General features: G+C 44.7%; 1 protein-coding gene across 8 annotated transcripts in view; it reads left to right on the top strand.

Moving 5' to 3' along the window:
• The window catches only part of Kif1b (kinesin family member 1B), a 142,956-nt gene extending 120,516 nt beyond the window's left edge, over positions 1 to 22,440 (top strand). For all 8 annotated transcript variants that reach the window (XM_090335854.1, XM_090335850.1, XM_090335852.1 and 5 more), the window contains 13 exons: positions 1,002 to 1,086; positions 1,416 to 1,521; positions 9,415 to 9,529; positions 10,723 to 10,856; positions 11,609 to 11,670; positions 14,006 to 14,151; positions 14,580 to 14,819; positions 17,149 to 17,220; positions 18,819 to 18,940; positions 20,260 to 20,409; positions 20,711 to 20,903; positions 21,101 to 21,219; positions 22,117 to 22,440. In XM_090335854.1, the coding sequence (XP_090191980.1) occupies positions 1,002 to 1,086; positions 1,416 to 1,521; positions 9,415 to 9,529; positions 10,723 to 10,856; positions 11,609 to 11,670; positions 14,006 to 14,151; positions 14,580 to 14,819; positions 17,149 to 17,220; positions 18,819 to 18,940; positions 20,260 to 20,409; positions 20,711 to 20,903; positions 21,101 to 21,219; positions 22,117 to 22,159 (1,587 nt within the window). In that variant the 3' untranslated portion in view covers positions 22,160 to 22,440. The remainder of the gene's footprint in view (positions 1 to 1,001; positions 1,087 to 1,415; positions 1,522 to 9,414; positions 9,530 to 10,722; positions 10,857 to 11,608; positions 11,671 to 14,005; positions 14,152 to 14,579; positions 14,820 to 17,148; positions 17,221 to 18,818; positions 18,941 to 20,259; positions 20,410 to 20,710; positions 20,904 to 21,100; positions 21,220 to 22,116) is intronic.
• Positions 22,441 to 22,508: the final 68 nt, after the last annotated feature.

Raw genomic sequence — 22,508 nt, 5'->3', positions numbered from 1 at the left:
CCTAAGCCTACTAAGTGCTGGAATTGCAAACATGGACTACTATGCTCAGATAAATATTTGACTTACGTAACTGTAACCCTTCTATACATCACCTTTATAATAAAAATAAATTTTAAGAAGTCTTAATGAGCGCTGAGAGTTGGGCCTAGTGGTAGAGTGATTGCCTAGCATGCACAAAGACCTAGGTTCAATTCCTCGGTACCACATACCTAGAAAAAAACTGAAAGTGGTGCAGCAGCTCAAGTGGTGGAGCACTAGCCTTGAGAAAAGCCCAAGAACAGTGCTCAGGCCCTAAGTTTAAGGCCCAGGACTGGCAAAAATGAATAAATAGTTTTAAAAATTCTTAATGAGGGTAGAGGAAAGTTTCAATATTTGAAATGTATGTCCCCCTTTAGTAAATCAAAAGTACATTGAAAGCCCGTTGTAGTAGCACATGCTTATAATCCCAGCACCAGGAGACTGAGGCAGGGCAATTAATTTTGAGGTTAGCCCAGCTGCCTAGCAAGACACTGTCTCAAACAAAAAGTGAATTCAGTTCAGTGCTCAAAAGTCTTTTGTAGCCAAGTGCCAATGTTTTACACTTGTACCTTCTCAGGAGCCTGAGATCTGAGGATCGAGGTCCAGAGCCAGCCTGGGCAGGAAAGTGTGAGACTCTTACCTCCAATTAACTTCTCAGAAAAAGCCAGAAGTGGCTCTGTGGCTCAAGTGGTAGAGCACTAGCCCTGAGCAAAAGAAGCTCAGAGACTGCACCCAGGCCCTAAGTTCAAGCCCTAGGCTTGTCAAAAAGCATATCTCAGGTCCAGGTAGCCGTGCTGCTTGTGTCACATACTGTGGGACACATAGTCAAGACACATCCACACCTGGCTATTGTTCAGTCTCTCGTTTAGAATAGAAATGTGGGCAGCTTCTCCCCTCCCTCCTCCTTCTCCCTCCTGTTCAACCCATACCCTACAACCTAGAAGACACTTTTCCCAGCTGAATGCAACTCTTCCCTTCCCCAGGGCATCCAGCGAAGGATCACTGTGACCATCATCCATGAGAAAGGGAGTGAGCTCCACTGGAAAGATGTGCGTGAATTGGTGGTAGGTGCGTACAACCCCTCCAATCCCATCCAGTGCTGAGGACAGTCTGGCTTTTTTGCAGTGTCACTATTTCCCCTTTGGAGTACAGGGAATGTGTGGAAGATGGTTCTGGACAATACAGGGCAGGTAGAGGCCTTGGGTTTGAAATTGTCTTGGTTGCTGGAGTGTGGCTCAGCATCCAGAGGCAGCCAGGAAGGGTCCTGCAGGGTCTGTGCTGACCTGAAGGACCTCCAAGAACTTGACGCTTCACAGAGATTGGATGGTCTCTTTTGGCTTAATCAGTATCCTACTTTGGATATGCCTGTCTTATCTTTCCTTTATCCTTTCTTTTAGGCCGGATTAGGAATAAGCCTGAGGTAGATGACACTGCAGTTGATGCTATCCTCTCCTTAAACATCATCTCTGCCAAGTCCCTGAAGTCCTCACACAACTCCAGCAGGTGGGACCCTAAGGCATAGAATGGGCCAGCCCCTACGCGGGGTGGAGGCGGGAAATTAGACTCATTGTTTGCTGGAGTCTTCTGGTGTGAATGCAAACACTAATTCCCGAAATGACTGGAAATCTGTGTGTGATCAGCTGCTGCCTTTACGGAATGAGCTTGCCCGGTGTGTGAGCACTTTGAGTAGAAAGACCACATAAAACTCACCATGTCCCCCCAAAGGTTTAGAAGTACAGACTAGAGTCTGGGGATCCAGCCCAGTGGTAGGTGAGTGGGAAGAACAATTTACCTAGCATGCATCAGGCCCTGGGTTGGCTCCCTTATCACCAGGGGTGGGGGGAAAGAAAAAGGAAATGTACCAAATGATCATTCCAGTGAAATGAATGCTGTGGAGAAAGGCTTTGCACTCTCCCTCCCAGCAGTAATAGTCTCTGGGTTCAGTATTTGCTTCTTATTTTCATTTTTGTATAAAGTTGATCATTTAATATAAACTCTTACCATCAAGATTGACTGCTATCAGTGATGGATTTTCTTTTATTTTTTTCCCCCATCCGGGGACATAAACTTAGGGCCTGGGTTGTCATTGAGCCTTTGTGCTCAAGGTTAGTGTTCTACCACTTGAGCCATAGTGCCACTTTTTCTGTGTATTTTACTAGAGATAAGGATTTCATGGACTTTACTGGCCAGGCTAGCTTCGACCTTAATCCTCAGATCTCAGCCTCTTGTGTAGCTAGGATTACAGGCGTGAGCCATGGATGCCCAGCTTTCATTTTATTTTTATCCTTAAACTATGTCTGTTTAAATTCCATTTCATAATTAAGTGATGGCAGACCATGCATAAGCTTCATATTAGATGGGAACTGAACTTCCTGGGTTCCTTCAGCAGGTAAACAGTTAGGCCCCATATCCTCAGATCAGAGGAGCTGGGAAAAAGGAGTGGTGAGGACTTCTCTTTGCTTCTGTCCACTCCCAAAAAACTTGCTCCCACTTAGAATGCAAAGATTGGCCAAGATTGGTATTTTTTTTTGCCAGTCCTGGGGCTTGAACTCAGGGGCTGAGCACTGTCTTGGGCTTTCTCAAGGCTAGAGCTCTACCACTTGAGCCACAGCACCACTTCCAGCTTTTTATTAATGTATGTGGTACCGAGGAATAGAACCTGGGTCTTCATGCATGCCAGGCAAGCACTCTACCACTAGGCCAAACTCCAAGCCCTGATTTTTTTTCTTGGTCTATAGTTTTGTTTTTTATAGGAAACGGGAATGAAATTATGCTTGTTTTTTGCATATTGGAGGAATTGACAAGGGACTATGGAAAGAGGAAGAGGTGAAAGAATGTATGTCTGGGGATGAGGTGACAGATAAAGACAGGTGCAGACCCTTCCTGAGTATAACCGAGCAGTGCAATCTAGATGACTTTTCTCTCTCCAGCAAGACATTTATAGTCAGTGTTCACCTGGCTTTTATCATTTTCTTTGTAACTTGAAATATATATTTTAAATTTCCCTAGGATACTTAGCAAAATATACCAGGAAAGATATTGTTTGATTGAAATACTAGTTAACTGTGCCATATTTGTATACATTAAAGTAACCTTGAAAAGTCCTTTAAGTCAAGCCCAAGTAGCAGCTCAGGGGCTGTAGAAAATGAATTTGAAGAACTAATCTCACCTAGCTCTGGTGACTGAGATCTGAAGATCACAATTCAAAGCCAGCCCCTGCCAGGAGAGTTCATGAGACTTTTATCTCCAATAAACTACAAAAAAAAAAAAAAAAACAAAAGTGGAGTTGACTCACGTGGTAGAGCAACTAGACTTGAGCCAAAAAGCTCAGGGGCAGGACCCAGACCCTAAGTTCAAGCCCCAGGACTTTCACCCACCCCTCCCAAAACAAGAAGAGTTAATCTTGTGTATAACAGAAGTTTAAAGTTAAGTAAACAAGCTATATGTATATATGTGTGCACATTGATTTATCTTGCTCTTGCTCTAAGGCAAAATCCTTCCCCCCCTTCTCTTACTTCCTCCCTTCCTCTCCCTCTCCCTCTCCCTTTCTGTCTTCTTTTTCTCTTCTCTCTCACCTCTCCTCCTCCTTTCTACTTTTCTCTCACTTTCTCTCATACTGGGGCTTTGAACTCAGGGTCTCTGAGTTTTCTCACTCTGCTTTTTCACTCACAATTGGGGCTCTACCACTTGAGCCATGGCTCTCTACAGATTTTTAATGGTTAATTTAAGGGTCTTAAGGACTTTCCTGCCCAGAATAGCCTCATATCTCAGCCTCCTTATTAGCTAGGATTCTAGGCATGAACTACTGGTGCCTATCTGTTGTGGTTGTTTGGTTTATTTTTTGCCAGTCCTGATGCTTGAACTCAGAGCCTGGATACTTTTCTTGTGTTTTCTCAAGGCTAGTACTCTTGAGCCACAGCACTGCTTATGGATTTTTCTGTATATGTGTTACCAAGGAATTGAACCCAATGCTACATGCATGCTAGGCAAGCACACTAGGCCACAGACCTGGCCCCTGGCTTTCTTAAATTTTATTTTATTTTATTTTTATTATTATTTGTGGGAGGGTCGTGGGGCTTGAACTCTTCCTGAGCACTGTCCCTGAGCTCTTCAGCTCAAGGCTACCACTCTACCCTTGAACCAAACCCCACTTCCCATTTTCTAGAGGTTAATTGCAGATAAGAGGCTTAGGTCCTTTTGTGTCTGGGCTGGCCTTGAACCTTGACCCTCAATCCTGAGTAGCAAGGATTACAGACTTGAGCTCAGGGCCTGAGCACTGTCCTTGGACAGAGCTCAGCTAGAGCTCTACCACTTGAGCCTCAGCACCATTTCTGGCTTTTTTCTATTATGTGGTACCGAGGAATCGAACCCTGGTCTTCGTGCATGCTAGGCAAGCACTCTACCACTAGGCCAAACTCCTGGCTTGTGCCTGGCTTTTTTTTTTTTTTGCCCAGTCCTGGGCTTGGGCTCAGGGCCTGAGCACTGTCCTTGGACTTTCTCAAGGCTAGAGCTCTACCACTTGAGCCTCAGCACCACTCCCGGCTTTTTTTTCTATGTATGTGGTACCAAAGAATCGAACCCGGGTCTTCGTGCATGCTGGGCAAGCACTTTAACCACTAGGCCAAACTCCCAGCCCCTGTCCCTGACTATTTTTAAACAAGTCAGAATTTCTGGCTATTTTGAAAACATTCAGATTCGTTTTCATTGAAACGATTTACTTTAGCCTTCATGTTTCATCAGTACGTTTAATATTTAATTCAACTAGGTAATTATGCTAATAAGCACAACTTTGATTATATAATAAGCAGAGCAGTTGTTTGGGGCTAATTGGGACACCTTGCATGTGTTCAGATCGGTGTTTGAGTGAGATGGAGAACACAGGTTAATAAAGTACATTGCTAAATGAATATGACTTGAAGAGTACTTTGTTCTAGTTAACTAAAGCTTCATGTTTCAAGTTGAAGTTGCAGAACTCTAAATTGGATGTCTTGTGTATATATCTTAGAGGGCTTTTCTGGGATATTGATAATGTGCTATATATATAATCGACAGGCTATTGCTCATTTTCTTCCTAGTGCTCTATTTTTAACTAATGAGCTCGGTTTTCCCATAGCTCCATAGCAACTTCTCACCATTCCCAGTACTAAGTGCTCACTGAAGGCTTGTCAATGGAATGGGCGCCATATTCCCTCCCCTGTCCAGCATTTTCCTGAACTGGAATCTTGGAAAAGGGAACTTGTCCCTGTCAACCCTGTATTACATTGTGTCCCAGAGTTCTCTGTGAATTGTCCATTTGAATTCACTTTGGTTATTAGCATGTTTATTTTATATATATATATATATATATAGTTTTTCTTTCCTACATCCCTATCTCTCTTTTATTTTGCTCATACTAACAAAAGCCTTTTCTATGTTTTTGCAGGCTCTTTCTTGATAAGGATATTCCTAGGTATTTTCTGTTTGCTTTTCTTTGTACATAAAGATTCTAGTTTATTGGAATACTTTATGTCTTATGTTCTCTGATTGCTATTTTAATTTAGTAGTTTATTCCCCAAACAAACTTAAGCTTTACCTAGAATAGAATAAGACTTTATTCTATACAGGAAGACTAGTCTTAAGGCTGCTGGGTTTTTTTTGATGTGTGGATAGTTTCACATGTAACTTCTAGTACTACTTCTTCTTCTTCTTTTTTTTTTTTTGTCAATCCTGGGGCTTGAACTCAGGGCCTAGGCACTGTCCCAAAAGTTTGTTTTGTTTTTTCTTTTTTTCTCTCGAGTCTAATGTTCTACCAATTTGAGCCAAAGCTCCACTTCTGATTTTCTAGTGGTTAATCAGAGAAAAATCTAATGGATTTTCCATTCTGGCCTGGCTTCAAACCACAATCCTCAGATCTTAGCCTCCTAAATAGCTGGGATTGAAGGCATGAACCACCAGTACCCAGCACTTTTTTTTTCTTAATGTCCATACTGGAGCTTGAACTCAGGGCTTCTTGCTCTCCCCTCAGTTTTTCTGCTGGAGAGTAGTGCTCCACCACTTGAACCACACCTTGAATCTGGCTGGTTAATTAGAGATAAGAGTCTCTCAAGACTTGTCTGCTTAGGCTAGCTTTAGAACTGATTCTTAGATCTCTGCTTGCTGAGGCACTAGGATTATAAATGTAAGCCACTGATACCCAGCTACTTTCTTTCTTTCTTTTTTCTTTTTTTTTTTTGTGAGTCCTGGGCTTGAGCTCAGGGCCTGAGCACTGTCCTTGGACTTTCTCAAGGCTAGAGCTCTACCACTTGAGCCTCAGCATCACTTCCAGCTTTTTTGTATGTATGTAGTACCAAGGAATCGAACCCGGGTCTTCACATGTGCTAGGCAAGCACTTCAACCACTAGGCCAAACTCCCGGCTCACTTTCTGTTTTTTGTCTGGATTCGATTTTTTGGTACCACATACACAGAAGTGATTCTGTGGCTCAAGTGGTAGAGTGCTAGCCTTGAGAAAGCCCAAGGACAGTGTCCAGGACTGACAAAAAAAAGGGGGGGGTTGTTGCTATGTATTCTTGCAAATTCTTTTTCACTCGATTCCTTGTTTTGTACTTTGTTTTCTTTTGTTGTCCTGTGCTTTAGTAGAGAACAATTTAGCTACTTGGGTAGCTGAATCTGTAAGAAGAAATGTTTTTGTATATTTTTGAACATTTCACTCCTATAAGGGGTACTTATCCTTTATTGTTTTTCTTTTGTTTTTGTTGTTTTGTTTTGTGTTTGTTTTAGGGGGGTTGGTGGTACTGGGGTTTGAACTCAGAGTTTTGTTCTTATTAGGCAGGTATTCTGTCACTTGACCCACTCTTCCAGTCATTTGGGGGTTAGATTCTGTTTTTAGATAGGGTCTCAGTTTTTCCCCAAGTCTGAACTTGGACAGTTCCTCTTCCTCCTCAAGCTTCTTTCATTACTGGGATGAGAGGTGTGTGCTAGCATATCCAGGTTATTTTGTTGAGATGGGATCTTCCTCATTTTTTCCCCAGGTTGGCTTCAACCACAATGAATCACTAGCCTCTCTGTCTTTGCCTTCAGAGTAGCTAAAATTATAGGCATGAGACATCATGCCTGGCCTTTCCTATCTTTCTTTAATTTAGGGAAGAAAACTGAAGGATGTTTGTTTGGCTGTCAAAATATGACAGACAATATAGCTTGAAGTGTTACTCATCTATGTTGGTTTTTGTTTGTTTGTTTGTCATGACGCTGAGCTCAGGGATTGAGTGCTTTCCCTGAACTCATTTACTCAAGGCTAGCACGCTACCACTTTAAGCCACAGCACCACTTCTGGTTTTCTGGTAGTTAATTGGAGAGAAACGTTTTGTGGACTTTCCTGCTCAGGCTGGCTTTGAAGCATGACCCTAAGTAGCTAAGATTACAGCCATGAGCCACCAGAGCCCAGCTACATGTATGTTATTGATATAAGTAGTTTATCTCTAAGTTTGTTCTTATTTCAGAGGTCCTCCTATGGGGCTCCCAGGGGAGGCATGTAGCTCAGTGGTAGAATGCACAGCTTGGTGTATGGGTTCCACCCATAGTACTGAAACATGAAAAGTTGCACCAGGTGACCACCATATAAGAAGTTGATTTTAAAATTGTTCAAAAGTAATAAATTGAAGTGAGTGTATATTTTAAACAGTTACCTTAAAATCTATTTCTGGGGCCAGGAGTTTGGCCTAATAGTAGAGTACATGCCTAGCATGCACAAAGACCTGGATTTGATTCCTCAGTACCACATACATAGAAAAGCAGAGTGCTAGTCTTGAGGAAAAAGCCCAAGGACAGTGCTCAGGCCTCAGGCCCTGAGTTCTAGCCCTAGGACTGGGATGCAGGGTGGGGAAGGGGGCAACGGGGAGAACTATTTTTCTGACCCTGCCTTCTCTGCATCTTGCTTTATTAACATTGCTCAGCCCAGTCTTGCTGGTCACTTCTTCTTGAGCATTAGTGGCTCATACCTATAATCTAGGAGGGTGAAATCTAAGGATCACAGTTCAACCAGCCTAGATAGATGTATCCACAAGACTTATCTCCAGATAACCACATCAGAAATGAAAGCATGGCTAAACTGGTAGAGCACCAGACGTGATACAAAAGGTCAAGTGAGCAAGAGAGTGAGGCCGTGAGTTAAGTGTCAGTACCTGCCAGCGCACGCGCACACATACACACACACACACATACACGCACACACACCCCATTGCTTTCTCTGCTCCTTTCTGGAGGAAGAAGCATGAAAGAGAGAGGATATACCTGCTAATTATCTTTGGAAATCTGGAAAAGGAAAACTTGAGAGGTTATCACTTGGGAAGAATGAGGAGGAATATAATGGACAAGAAAGAGGTTGCTATAAACACTCTTCCCTGGTGAGTCAGGTGGGCTAGTTCTGCATTTAGAGAGCTATGGTGGGGGAGTCGGCCAGGAGTCCTTCCTTACATCCTCCTGTTAGGGTTCTAAGAAGGGGTGCATGGGCAGAGCTAGAAGCCAACCTGTGACACCACCACATTCCGATGGTTGCTTCTTAAATACACGACTTCTTAAATACAAATGGCTCTGGTAAAAAGTAGTGGATGGTAGGTAGTTGGCTGGCTCTGATGTTAATAAATCATTCTTTGTTACTGAAATATCAGCTTTTGTTCTTTCATTCAAAACAGGACACTTCATAGTTCAATTCTTCTACCTGTTCCAATCGTATTTCTATGTGAGAGTTAGGTCTGGTTATGGTAAGAGTGAAGCTTGCCAATGACTGTGTATTGGTTTCTGGCACTTGTTAGCTTACATGGTCTTTCTCTCTGCCTTTATTTGTTTATTTTGGCCAGTCCTGGAGCTTGAAGTCAGAGTCTGGGCACTGTCCTTGGGCCTTCTCAAAGCTAACACTCTATCACTTGAGCCACCGCAGTACTTCTGGTTTTTTGCTTTTTATTTTGTTTTTTGTCAGTCCTGGGGCTTGAACTTAGGGCCTGAGCACTGTCCTTGGACACTTTTTGCTCAAGGCTAGTGTTCTGCCACTTGAGCCACAGCACCACTTCCAACTTTTTCTGTGTATATGGTACCAAGGAATCGAACCCAGGGCTTCCTGCATGCTACCTGAGCACTCTGCCATAAGCTACGCTCCCAGCTCTGTCCTTTAAATGATAGCCACACTCACTTGATTATCCTCACCTGATTGCTCTCACTCTTGCAATGTTTATATGAGAGGCTTGTTTATCTTGGTGACAAGTGTGGCGAATGGATGGGAGCCTGTGCTTTCCTCTGGGAGATGCTAGGCTGGCGGGTAGAACATGCTGGTGTTGGCATAGGAGACCCTAGATCATTGACAGCTACAGTGCATGGAGTAAGGGAATGCCAGCTTCTTTGGCTGACTCTTGTCTTTCTAACCTCAGGACCTTCTATCGTTTCGAGGCGGTATGGGACAGCTCCCTGCATAACTCCCTTCTTCTGAACCGAGTGACGCCCTATGGAGAAAAGATCTACATGACCTTGTCTGCCTACCTGGAGGTAAGGAAGCTCAGTACTCAGGGACTGAGAACAGGCAACCTTGAGCAGCAGCCAACTTACAGAGGAAATAGTGAAAAGTGGACCCGTTTTGTTTTCCTTTCTTTTTAATTTTTTTTTTTTTTTGCCAGTCCTAGGGTTTGAACTCAGGCCTAAGCACTGTCCTTGGGCTTTCTCAAGGCTAGAGCTCTACCACTTTAGCCATAGCACCATTTCCGGCTTTTTGCTATGTATGTGGTACCGAGGGATTAAACCTGGGTCTTAGTGCATGCTAGGCAAGCTCTACCACTAGGCTAAACTCCTGGCCTTCCAGCCCTTATTTTCCTTTCTTCTACACGTGCTTATGTGACTCACTTGATTACACTTTCCAGACATTCTGATTTCATTAGGTTTTGTTCCTAAACTATTAGTCAGATGATCCCAACTCTTACAGTCACTTAAGCATTAGTAACCCATTTGGGGGCTTGAACGCAGGGACTGGGCACTATCACTGAGCCTCTTTTTCTCAAGTGTAACATTTTACCATTTGATCCACAGAGCCATGCATGGCTTTTTCTAGGTAGTTTGTTGGAGATAAGAATCTTATGGATTGGGGCCAGGAGTTTGGCCTAGTGGTAGAGTGCTTGCCTCACATGCACGAAGACCCGTGTTCAATTCCTCGGTACCGGAAGTGGTGCTAAGACTCAAGTGGTATAGCTCTAGCCTTGAGAAAGTCCAAAGACAGCGCTCAGGCCCTGAGCTCAAGCCCAGGACTGGCAAAAAAAAAAAAAAAAAGAATCTTGTGGATTTTCCTCCCTAGACTGGCTCAGTCTTAGCCTCCTGAGTAGCTGGGATTATAGGTGCAAGAGTTTAAGAAAACTACCTGTGTTCATGGTTGTGATAGAGCCTGGTAATACTTCAATAGCTCAGACCCTGGAGCTGGCCTATCTTGAGTTCAGTTCCCTCTTCCTGCTCTTTACTGCCTCCATGTTGTTATATTCGCTCTCTGCCTCAGTTTCCTTGTCTGTTAAACAGGGTTTGATAGGGTTTAAAGAGCATTTAACCTTAGAGGAAAATAAGTGTATATATCACATATACCAACTCTGCATTTGTTTGTTGAGTAGTGATTGAAATCACTAGCTTTCCAAATATACTGTGCCTTCAGCCACAGGCACGGTGCCTGCATTTGCTTAGCACCCACTCTTGTCTTCTTTCAGCTGGATCATTGCATCCAGCCAGCTGTCATCACCAAGGATGTGTGCATGGTCTTCTATTCCCGAGATGCCAAGATCTCACCACCACGCTCTCTGCGCAGCCTCTTTGGCAGTGGCTACTCAAAGTCACCAGACTCGTAAGTTTAGCTTCTAGTTTCTTTGCTCGTTACAACAGAATCAACTTGCTGTTTTCAAACTATTTGGGAAATTGATATCTGCAGAGTAGTGACACTCATGCTGGCATTTAATAAAATGTAGATGGCTACATGGGTGGATGGATTAGTGAAAGAAAGAGGAATGTTTATATTGAATACTTCTGAAAAGTTTTGCAAAGACTGATGGCTGTTATTAGTATTATAGATTACCATTGGAATTTTCTTCTTATTAAGATGAATTTTATATCTTAATGCATCACAGAAATTTGTGAGCAGTAATAGTTTGGGAAAAAATGGGTATGATATGGGTAGCTCCACAAATAAAACAAGTATCCCACTTGACCCCAGTAGAAATGTCAGTCCCGTCCTTATCGCCAGCCCTACAGCTCACTGTGTATTAGTTTACTCCATCAGTCTTTTCCCCTCTCTTCTTTGGTAAGAAAAGAATATTTAGTTCATATATCTGTAGTTAAAATTTTCTAGTAATCATGCTATTTTAATAATCATTCTGTTGAATTATTAGTGGTCCAAAGATCTGGGGGTGAGAAGGGGCAGGGAAGACAGATGAAAGCAAGCTCCTCCTAAGAAAAGACAAATTACACAAAGGAGGAGAAAAGAAATGCCTGCCATGGAATTTGAGAGTACATTGTGGTCCCTGCAGAGGAGATAGAAGTGAAATGTTCCTACTTTTCTGCTATAAGAAAATTAAGCAGTTCTACTTTATTTTCAAACAGTAATCGAGTCACCGGAATTTATGAACTTAGCTTATGCAAGATGGCGGATACTGGTAGTCCAGGTAAGCCGTTAAGAATGGGGGAGGTGATATTATCATAGCACATGCTTCACAGATACCGAAAAACAAAACCAGAGTAGAATAAATATTTTCATTTTTTGCTTTTTTCTTTTTTTCTTTCTTTTTTGCCTGTCCTGGGGCATGAATTCTGGGCCTGGGTACTGTCCCTAAATTTCTTTTGCTCGAGACAAGCACTCTACCACTTGAGCCACAGTGCTACTTACACCTTTTTTGAGTGGTTTGTTGGAGAGAAGAATGTCACAGACTTTCTTGCCTGGCTGGCTTCCAGCCAGTGATCCTCGGATCTCAACCTCCTGAGTAGCTAGGGTTACAGACATGAGCCACAGGCACCCAGCCAACTTTTTCTTAAAATATTTTAAGATATCTGAAATAATTTAGAAACAGTATTTTCACAGACTACCTGGTTCATGGTAGTGACAGTGAGGTGCAACATTGTTTAATTAGGTATAGGGTGATTATCAAAGTCTTGCCAAATGAAATGAGGCTATGAGATTTTACAAGAAATTTGAGTGCATTCAAATGGATTTGGAGGCCTGGCACGTTGGCTCACGCCTGTAATCCTAGCTACTCTAGAGGCTGAGACCTGAGGATTGTGGTTTAAAGACTGTCTTGCACTAAAGAACTTGAGACTCTTTTTTTTTTTTTTTTTTTTTTTTGCCAGTCCTGGGCTTGAGCTCAGGGCCTGAGCACTATCCTTGGACTTTCTCAAGGCTATAGCTCTACCACTTGAGCCTCAGCACCACTTCTGGCTTTTTTCTATGTATGTGGTACCGAGGAATCGAACCCAGGTCTTCATGCATGCTAGGCAAGCACTTTAACCACTAGGCCAAACTCCCGGCCCCAGAACTTGAGACTCTTATCTCCAATTAATCACTAGAAAAATGGGAAGTGAGGCTGTGGCTCTGGGGTGGGGTGGTAGCCTTGAGCTGAAGAGTTCAGGGACAGCACCAGGCCCAGAGTTCAAGCCTCAAGACCCAATAAATTAAATAAATAAAATAAATAAATAAATAAATGGATTTGGTTTGGACAATTTTATAACCAATCATAACCACTCTTTCACTATAAGCCAAGAAAAGTTGGCAATATGACATAGCAGCAACTGCATTGGCTTCCCCTGGGGAATGGTCAGAAGTTCAAATTCAGGGCTAAGGAAGTAGCTTAAAGGTAGAAGGCTAACTAGCTGTATGAATTTTGTTAATAAAGAAGATGGACTTAAAAAAAAATGTTCCTTGGATCTTGAGACCAAACTTAAATTGTCACATGTAATTAGTGTGTGTGTGTGTACGCACTCTTGCATATGTACTAGGGCTTGAGCCCAGTGCCTTAGTGCTGTCCCTAAGTTTTTCTGCTCAAGGCCAGCACTATAGTACTTGAGCCACAGTTCCACTGACAGCTTTTTGTTAGTTTTTTGTTGCTATATTTTAATTTTGGTTAGTTTTCTGTTGTTTTTGTTGTTGTTTTGAATTGGAGATGAACCACACAGGTTTTCCTGCCTTGGCTGGCTTTAAACCTCAATCTTAAGATCTGAGCATTTTGAGTAAGGATTGTAGGTGTGAGCCACTAGCACCTGGATTAATAACTTGTTTTAACCTAACATTGGTATTGAATTTCAGGGGTTAACTTAAAAATGTTCCTTCCCAGCCGGATATGGTGGCTCAAGCCTGTAATCCTAGCTACTCAGGAGCCTGAGATCAGAGAATCAGGTTCAAAGCCAGCCTGGGCACTAAAGTCCGTGAGATTCTTATCTACAGTTAACCATTAGAAATCTGGAAGGACACTGTGGCTCAAGGGGTAGAGCATTAAGCCTTGAGTTGAAGAGCTCAGGGAGGGCCAGGAGGGTGGCCTAGTGGTAGAGTGCTTGCCTAGCATGCACTGAAACCCAGGTTCGATTCCTTGGTACCACATATGTGAGAAAAAAGCAAGAAGTGGTGCTGTAGCTCAAGTGGTAGAGCTCTAGCCTTGAGAAAGCCCAAGGACAGTGCTCAGGCCCTGAGCCCAAGCACAGGACTGGCAAAAAAAAAAAAAAAAAAGAAAAGCTCAGGGGCAATACCCAGGCCCAGAGTTCAAGCCCCAAAACCGACAAAAAAGAAAATGTTCCTGCCTGAGGCCAGGAGTTTGGCCTAGTGGTAGAATGCTTGTCTAGCATACACGAAGACCAGGGTTCGATTCTTTGGTACCACATACATAGAAAAAGCAGAAAGTAGTGCTGTTTCTCAAGTGGTAGCGTTCTAGCCTTGACAAAGCCCAAAGCCAGTGCTCAGCCTCTGAGCTCAAGCCCAGGACTGGCTAAATAGGGTAATATTCTTTCCTGTTTTAGGCATGCAGAGAAGGAGGCGGAAAGTCTTGGACACTTCTGTGGCATATGTCCGGGGAGAAGAGAACTTAGCAGGCTGGCGGCCTCGTGGGGACAGCCTCATCCTGGAACATCAGTGGGAGCTGGAGAAGCTGGAGCTGCTGCATGAGGTACAGAGGGCGGCAGGGCCAAGTGCAAAAGACGCTGGAGCTGTAAGCTCCCAGTCCTTCTCCAGCCTTCTCCATGTCACCATGCTTCTCAGTTTTCTGAGATGATGCAGGTGTAGAATTATACTTATTAAAATCTGATTGAAGCTGGGTGCCAGTGGCTCACACCTGTAATCCTAGCAACTCAGGAGGCTGAGATCTGAGGATCATGGTTCAGAGTCAGCCCAGTACTAAAGTCCATGAGACTCTTATCTCCAATTCACCACTAGAAATCCAGAAGTAGTACTGTGGCTCAAGGGGTAGGGTGGTGGCCTTGAGCTGAAGAGCTCAGGGACAGTCCCAGGCCCAGAGTTCAAGCTCCACGACTGACATAAAAAAAAAAATCTGATTGAACTTTGTGTTTACTGAGGTGGTGACATTGATCTTCTCAGGTGGAGAAAACCCGACACTTCCTGCTGCTGCGGGAGAGACTTGGTGACAGCATCCCCAAATCCCTGAGCGACTCATTGTCCCCCAGCCTCAGCAGTGGGACCCTCAGCACCTCCACCAGCATCTCCTCTCAGATCTCAACCACCACCTTCGAAAGTGCCATCACTCCCAGTGAGAGCAGTGGCTACGACTCAGCAGACATCGAAAGCCTGGTGGACCGAGAGAAAGAGCTGGCTACCAAGGTGGGGATCCCTTCCCGCAGGCTCAGCACCCTCCACACGGCCCTTGGTGGTTCTCTTATTCAGCCATTTTCAGTCCTTCATTTGCAGGCCCCTGGTTCTGAGGCCTGTGCTATACTTAAGTATAGAAGAAAATAAGTGTCAAATCCTACCCGTAAGCTTAAGACTGTGGGAAACAAGCACATCACAGAGGTGTGCTTCCATGGGAGGGAGTTGTGAACTGACTTCATAAGGAGACTTGGGGTACACAAGTAGCATACTTCATGATCACTTTTAGGGGATATGAGGTGAAGAAGGGTTTCAAGTGGGCCCTGGGATTAATAAATAATATTTATTTACTTTATTTTATTTTATTTTTGATCAATGGTAGGGCTTGAACCCTGGGCCTGGGTGCTGTCCCTGAGCTCTTCAGCTCAAGGAAATACTGTTCTACCACTTGAGCCACAGCGCCACTTCCAGTTTTTCAGTGGTTAATTGAAAAGTCTCACGGACTTTCCTGCCCAGGCTGGCATTGAATCTTGCTTCTCAGATCTCAGCCTCCTGAATAGCTATGCTTATAGGCAGAAGCCACCTTGTGAATAGTATTTATTTTAGAAAGAATTCTCTGACAGGCTTGTAGTTAAGAGAGAGACTTAGAAAAGGGATGACTCTTTTATGCAGAATCTAGTGAGAAATGAAGTTTTTCTACAAGCATGAAGAAGGAACTTGGAGTGGAGTTGGGTGGGAGAAGTGGGATAGTTGAGGGTAACTCTTAGTTGTAGAAATGTGAGGCAGATAGTTAAAAGGGAAGTAAGAAAATAAGAAAACTTCATATTTTCCTTGTTTTAGAAATGGAATAGACTTCTATCTAGTTTGCTTATAAAAATGTTTCCATCCAGCAGTCTTCATGTGAGTGTTTTACTGCCTGAGTGAATTGCAAACTAAAAACATATTTTACATTCTTTTTTTCTTTCTTTCTTTATTTTTTGCCAGTCCCGTGGCTTGAGCTTGGGGCCTGAGCACTATCCTTGGGCTTTTCTCAAGGCCAATTCTCCACCACTTGAACCACAGCACCACTTCTAGCTTTCTCTATGTACGTGGTACAGAGGAATAAAACCCCAGTCTTCGTGCATGCTAGGCAAGCACTCTACCCTTAGGCCAAACTCCTGGCTCCAAAAAAGGCTCTTTATATCCATTAATTTTATTGCATAGACTTACCAGCTTCCCTTGTTTAACTTCTCAAACTTAGGCAATGTCTGTGCCCCATCCTAGAATTTCTTGGTTTTGATGCTGGTCCTGGGGTTGGAACTTGGAGCCAGGTTGCATTCCCTGAATTTTTTTTCACTAAAAAAAATGGCACTTTGGGCTGGGAGTTTGGCCTAGTGGTAGAGTGCTTGCCTGGCACGCACGTAGACCTGGGTTCGATTCCTCAGTACCACATACATAGAAAAAGCTGGAAGTGGTGCTGTGCCTCAAATGGTAGAGCTCTAGCCTTGAGAAAGCCCAAGGACAGTGCTCAGGCCCTGAGTTTAAGCCCCAGGACTGGCAAAAACAACAACAACAAAAATGGCACTTTGTCACCTGAGGCATAACTCTACTTCATGCTTTTTGGTGGTTAATTGGAGGTCAGAGCCCCATGGAAAGCCAGGTGCTGGTGGCTGGGGCCTGTCATCCTAGCTACTCAGGAACTTGAGATCTGGAACGCACAATTCAAAGCCTGGCCAGGCAGGAAAGTTCATGAGACTTTATATCTCCAATTAACCACCAGAAAACTGGAAGTGGTGCTAAGACTCAAATGGAAGTACACTAGCCTTGACCACAAAAGCCCTGAGTTCAAGCCCCAGGTGTGGAGAAGAGGGAGGAAGGAAGGAGAGGGGAGCGGGGAAGGGAGAGAGGGAGAGAGTGCACACCAGGCACCAGTGGCTCACCCTTGTAATCCTAGCTACTCAGGAGGCTGAAATGTGTGGATCATGGTTCAAAGCCAGCCCAGGCTGAAAAGTCCTCTTGAGACTCTTATCTCCAGTTAACCACTCAAAAATCAGTAGTGACGCTGTGGCTCAAGTGGTAGAGTGCTAATCTTGAGCACAAAGAGGCTTAGAAACACCACCCAGGCACTGAGTTCAAACCCCACAACCTACACAGAGAGAGAGACAAAGACAGAATCTCAGACTTTCCTGCCAAGTCTGGTTTTAAACCACAATCTTCAGATCTCAGCTTCCTTAGTAACTACAATTATAACTGTGAGCTCCTAGAGCCCGACAGCCTCGATTTTAAGCTTGTTCGTTGCCCTCCTGCATTCAGGGTTTCATTTAGTCATGGACGTTGTTAACTTAGATTTCTTTCTCTTCTCCAGTGCCTGCAGCTTCTCACCCACACCTTCAACCGAGAATTCAGCCAGGTGCACAGCAGCACCAGTGACTGTAAGGTAGGCGCTCTGAGACCGTCATCGTTAGCCAGTGGAGCAGCCCCATTTCCTGTCCCCAGTATTTGCTGATGTTAGAATGTTGTGGTTAATATGTGCTACTCCAGGGCTCTGATGGCACATGTCTGTAATTGCAGCTACTCAGAAGACTAAGATCTGAGGATAACAGTTCAAAGCCAGCTTAGGCACACATAAATCCATGAGACATCTCCAGCTACCTTGGTTAATGTAAAATGTAAAAAAGAATAATCATAATTTAATTGGTAGCTCACTCTTATAATTCTAGCTAATCAGGAGGCTGAGATCTGGGGATCACAGTTCAGAGTCATCCCAGGCATGAAAATCGGTGAGGCTCTTATCTCCAATAAACCACCAGAAAACCAGAAGTGGCTCAAGTAGTAGAGCCTTGAGCTGAAGACCTCAGGGACAGTCCAGGTCCAGAGTTCAAGTTCCATGACTGACAATAATAATATATATTTGTTTAATGAAGCATGACATGTTGACTTTGTACATGTTCTGATGGTTCAACGTGAGTGTGCTGACTCATGTTGGGCTGATTATTAAAAGGGAGACGTTGGTTTTTCCCTGAAGCCGTCAGAGAATATGCAGGAAATGATGAGTTGTGTAACAGTAAATAAGGAAATGCTAAGGCAGAGAGTGCAGAGAGTGAGAACCTTGAAAAAGCTTTGTCATCTACTCTGTCCCACTTAGCTTGTCCCAGCTCATTCCATCTCAGGATTTTGAACACTTAATGTTCCCGGAAGAGCCTCTTTCCAGATACCCTTTGTGGGGAGGGAGGATGGGTACTATGGGGGGTGGGCACTGAGCTTGAACCATTCCGCTACTACCTGAGCCACCCCTCCTCTGCCAGCTTTTTATGCTGGCCAATTGATTATAAGAGTCTCTTGGATGGCCCGGAATGTGGCAAGGTCTTGGTCATATTCTTAGAACAGCTCTGATGCCTGTGTGCATGAAGTTACTCACTGAGTGCCAGAGGAGTGAAGGCCAGCCTTTTGTCAACTCTGTGACTTTGATGTGTGTGCAGTTCTGTGCTCGGCTACAACCCTGGAAGCCTTTTACCACTGAGTGACATTGTCACCAGCCCCCCTACCTCATTGCAACATGTCGACATGTCGTGATTCTTAATGTGGCACTGTGAACATGAAAGATTTGTTTTGTTTTATCTTCTGATATTGGGTTGCAGGCTTGCTTGCTTGCTTGCTTGCTTTTTACTTGCTTTTTTGTCCTGGGACTTGAACTCTGGGCCTGGGCATTGTCCCTGAGCTCGTCAACTCAAGTCTAACGCTCTACCACTTGAGCCACAATGCCACTTCTGTTTTTGTTTTTTTTTCTTTTTTATGGTTAATTGGAGATAAAAGTCTCACGGACTTTTTGTGCCCAAGCTGGCTCTGAACTGCAGTCCTCAGATCTGAGCCTCCTGTGTAGCTAGAATTTCAGGCATGATCCAACAGCGCCCAGCAGGCTTGCTTTCTTTATGGTCTTGTGCACCAGGCATGACAGGGAGGCTCTGGTTATGTAAGCCCCTCTTGGCGGAGTTTTCTTCTTCTGAGGCTCACTGGCCGTGTCCTCCTTGCTTCCAGTTGTCTGATGTCTCTCCGATCGGACGGGACCCCTCTGTGTCCAGCTTCAGCAGTGCTACCCTCACTCCATCCTCTACCTGCCCCTCCTTGGTTGACTCTAGAAGCAGCTCTGTGGATCAGAAGTAAGTGTCCATGTTTCAGAGAGAAAAACCAGTCTGCAAATTAGGGGAAGTGCCAGCCTTCCTCTGGGTGTGGGTCTCAGTGCAGACAGCACTGTCCCCTTAGTTAATGCTCAGAAATGTATGGAAGGGCTGGGCATGGTGGCTCATGCCTATAATAACCCCAGCTACCTCAGGAGGCTGAGATCTGAGGACCAAGGTTCAAAGCCAGACCGGGTACTAAAGACTATGAGATTCTTATCTCCAATTAATCACTAGAAAATGGGACGTGAGGCTGAGGATCTGGGGTAAAGTGGCAGCCTTGAGCTGAATAGCTCAGGGACAACACCCAGGCTCAGGGGTAGGGCGGTAGCATTGAGCTAAAGAGCTTAGGGATGTGTCCAGGCCCAGAGTTCAAGCCCCATGACCCACCAAAAAAAAAAGTATGGAAAGAGCCAGGAGCATGGCCTACTGTTAGAGTGCTTGCCTAGCATGCATGAAGCCCTGGGTTCAATTCCTTGGTACCTCATACTCAGAAAAGGCCAGAAGTGGTGCTGTGGTTCAAATGGCAGAGTACTAGCCTTGAGCAAAAAGTGTCTAAGGACGGTGCCCAGGCCCTGAGTTCAAGCCCCAAGACTAATAAAAAAAAAAAAAAAAAAAAAAAAAGGTATATGGAAGCCTTTTCTTATTGAGCTTTATTCAGTGTACTATGCTATTAACAAGGAAGAAAAACTAGCTAAATCTGATGTGTTATCTCATGCATCCCAACTCAAGAAGTGGTAAACACAACAAAGCAAAGGGTTTGCTTCCTAGGGTTTGCGTACTAAACTGGAGCAGCAGTGCAGTTGGGTTTGTCTCTTAGCTTGCTTCCTGCCAGTCGTGGTGGTGAGTGGTTCCCAGTGAGTCACCATGGGAGATGTGCCATGGCCAAACACCACCCCAAGCCTCTGACTCTAAGGGAGTCTGGGTCCGTCTAGGAACTTGAATTGTTTGGGTTTCCCAGGAGGAGCCCCTGCTCTAGGTCAGGTACCACATGTTGAGAACTGATACAGAGCCAAGCAGTTGGTTTACAGATGCCAGCGTTCCTAGATGAGGGCCAGGCACTGGCCGGGTGGTTATCAGCTGGAACTGATGTGTGTTGCTGGCACTCTGAGAGAGAGCATGTACCTTCCTAGCCAGGTGGTTGTGCACAGAAACCTTGACATCGCTGAAATGGGGCAGGGATTGTTGAAATGGGGTCTCACTATGGTATTCCAGGCTTGCTACAAGTGCTGGGATTCTAAATGTGCACCGCCATGCCTGAAACTCACGTTATCCCTTTCTTTAACTTCTGTCTTTTAAAGGACTCCCGAAGCCAACTCTAGGGCCTCTAGCCCCTGTGCAGAACTGGAACAGTTTCAGATTGTCCCAACTGTGGAGACACCTTATTTGGCCCGAGCAGGAAAAAATGAGTTTCTCAATCTTGTTCCAGATATTGAAGAAATTAGACCTGGGTGAGTGCTGTACTGTCCTGGGACACTGGGTATAAAGGACAAACCACATGGCATTGTGAATGTGTTGCCGTCCAGCACACATTGCCTGGAGTGTGGCCTCCTGCCCAGCCACGTCCTCTGGCATCAGCTCTCGGCATAGCATGTTCCTAGGGCAGCTTGCTCATTTGCTGAAATACTTTGGCAGATAAGAATCAAAGCCAAATCGATCACTGTCCTGTTTTGCTGAATCTGGGAAATTGCCTGGGAGAAATGCATTTTGCTGTTTTCTGTGAGAAAGTAACTTCTCTCCTGGTTCCTTCAGCTCCGTGGTCTCTAAGAAGGGATACCTGCATTTCAAAGAGCCGCTGTCCAGCAGCTGGGCTAAACATTTTGTCGTGGTCCGTCGCCCCTATGTTTTCATCTATAACAGCGATAAGGACCCGGTGGAGCGTGGCATCATTAACCTGTCCACGGCCCAGGTGGAGTACAGCGAGGACCAGCAGGCCATGTTGAAGGTCAGTGGTCCTCCCATTCTCGGATGTTCACCGCATACCTTCCCCTTTCCCTTCTGAGTTATGAACTGTGTGGGGCGCGCGGATCCTCCTTTATACCTGGGCTCCTAGACTTCCGGTGTGAAGTGTAGTGTGTACAAGATGGCACATGACCAAGGCTCATTTCTGCAGTAACCTCCTGGCCTCCCTGTTCCTTTCAGACACCTAACACCTTTGCTGTGTGTACCAAGCACCGTGGTGTCCTCCTGCAAGCTCTCAATGACAAAGACATGAATGACTGGTTATATGCCTTTAATCCCCTCCTTGCTGGCACAATACGGTAAGGAGCTGTCAGTTTTTATGACACAGGGTCTTGTTGTGTAGCCAGGCCAGCCTGGAACTTTTGATCCGTCAAGATTATGGGCATTTGCCACCATACCCAAAACTAAGACTGTTCTTCTGTCTCCTTTTTCTTCTTGGCATTTGGCCCTAGAGGTGGTAAGAGTGGTAATAAGGCTTCTCCTTTTCCTAAGATAAGCTGTTGTGGCATGGGCACTGGTGGCTCACTCTGTTGTGCTAGCTCCTCAGAAGGCGGAGAACTGAGAATTACATTTGAAGCTAGCCCAGGCCATTAATTATCTCTACTTAACTACCCAAAAAGCTGGAAGTAGAACTGTGACTCAGAGTGTTAGAGCAAATAGCCTTCAGCAAAAAGTCCAGGGAGGGGCTGAGAGTTTGGCCTAGTGGTAGAGTGCTTGCCTAGCATGCATGAAGACCCGGGTTCAATTCCTCAGTACCACATCCATAGAAAAAAGCCAGCACTGGTGCTGCGGCTCAAGTGGGCAGTGGTCAGGCCCTGAGCCTAAGCCCAGGACTGGCAAAAAAAAAAAAAAAAACCCAGGGACAGTACCCAGGCCCTGAGTTCAAACCCAGGACATAAGATTTTATCTTACGATGATAAGATGATGCCACTAATGAGTGTCTAGAATTTCCTTTGCTTTTCAGTTCTCAGGAGGTCTGTAGGTGGTCAAGGACATCAAGGAAGGGGAAGATTGTGAGGACTTTAATAGGTTTCCCCGTTCAGCTCCAGATCCTCAGAGGACCGAGGGACGGACTGACCTCATCACCAGGATGAGGAAGGCCCCCAGAGACTGGGCCTGCAGGACTGTGGGAAACAACACTCATGAGGAGAGACGCCTACGTCATTTTTTAATGTCCACTCTGCTTTGTCCCACAGGTCAAAACTCTCTCGAAGAAGCCCAAGCCAACTGAAATACTAAGCAACTCTACTGAGCCCTCACTGGCCTTCAAGAGATAAAGAAAGTGTTACCTCTCATTTTCCTTGTGATTCCTAACGGTTACTCTTGTATGTAATCTGTGGCTTAACTACTTCTTCCTCGTCGTTCAACACTTTCTCTAGCTCTCCTGTGCTCCATCTTCATGGCTCTGTACTCTTCTTTTTCTTATGCTGAGAATCTTGTTAGTAGCATGTGGCCTAACAAAAGGAAAAAAAAGACTAACACACACACACACACACACACACACACACACACACACAAACCCTGAGGGGATCCAGGAAATCTCCAGTTTATTTTTTCATGTCCTTTGGCTTCCTTTTGTATACTAGGT

The sequence above is a fragment of the Megascapheus bottae genome, chromosome 6, assembly GCF_031878675.1.
Source record: "Megascapheus bottae isolate mThoBot1 chromosome 6, mThoBot2.hap1, whole genome shotgun sequence".
NCBI lineage: Eukaryota > Metazoa > Chordata > Mammalia > Rodentia > Geomyidae > Megascapheus > Megascapheus bottae.
This window is presented reverse-complemented; position numbering and strand designations above follow the sequence as displayed.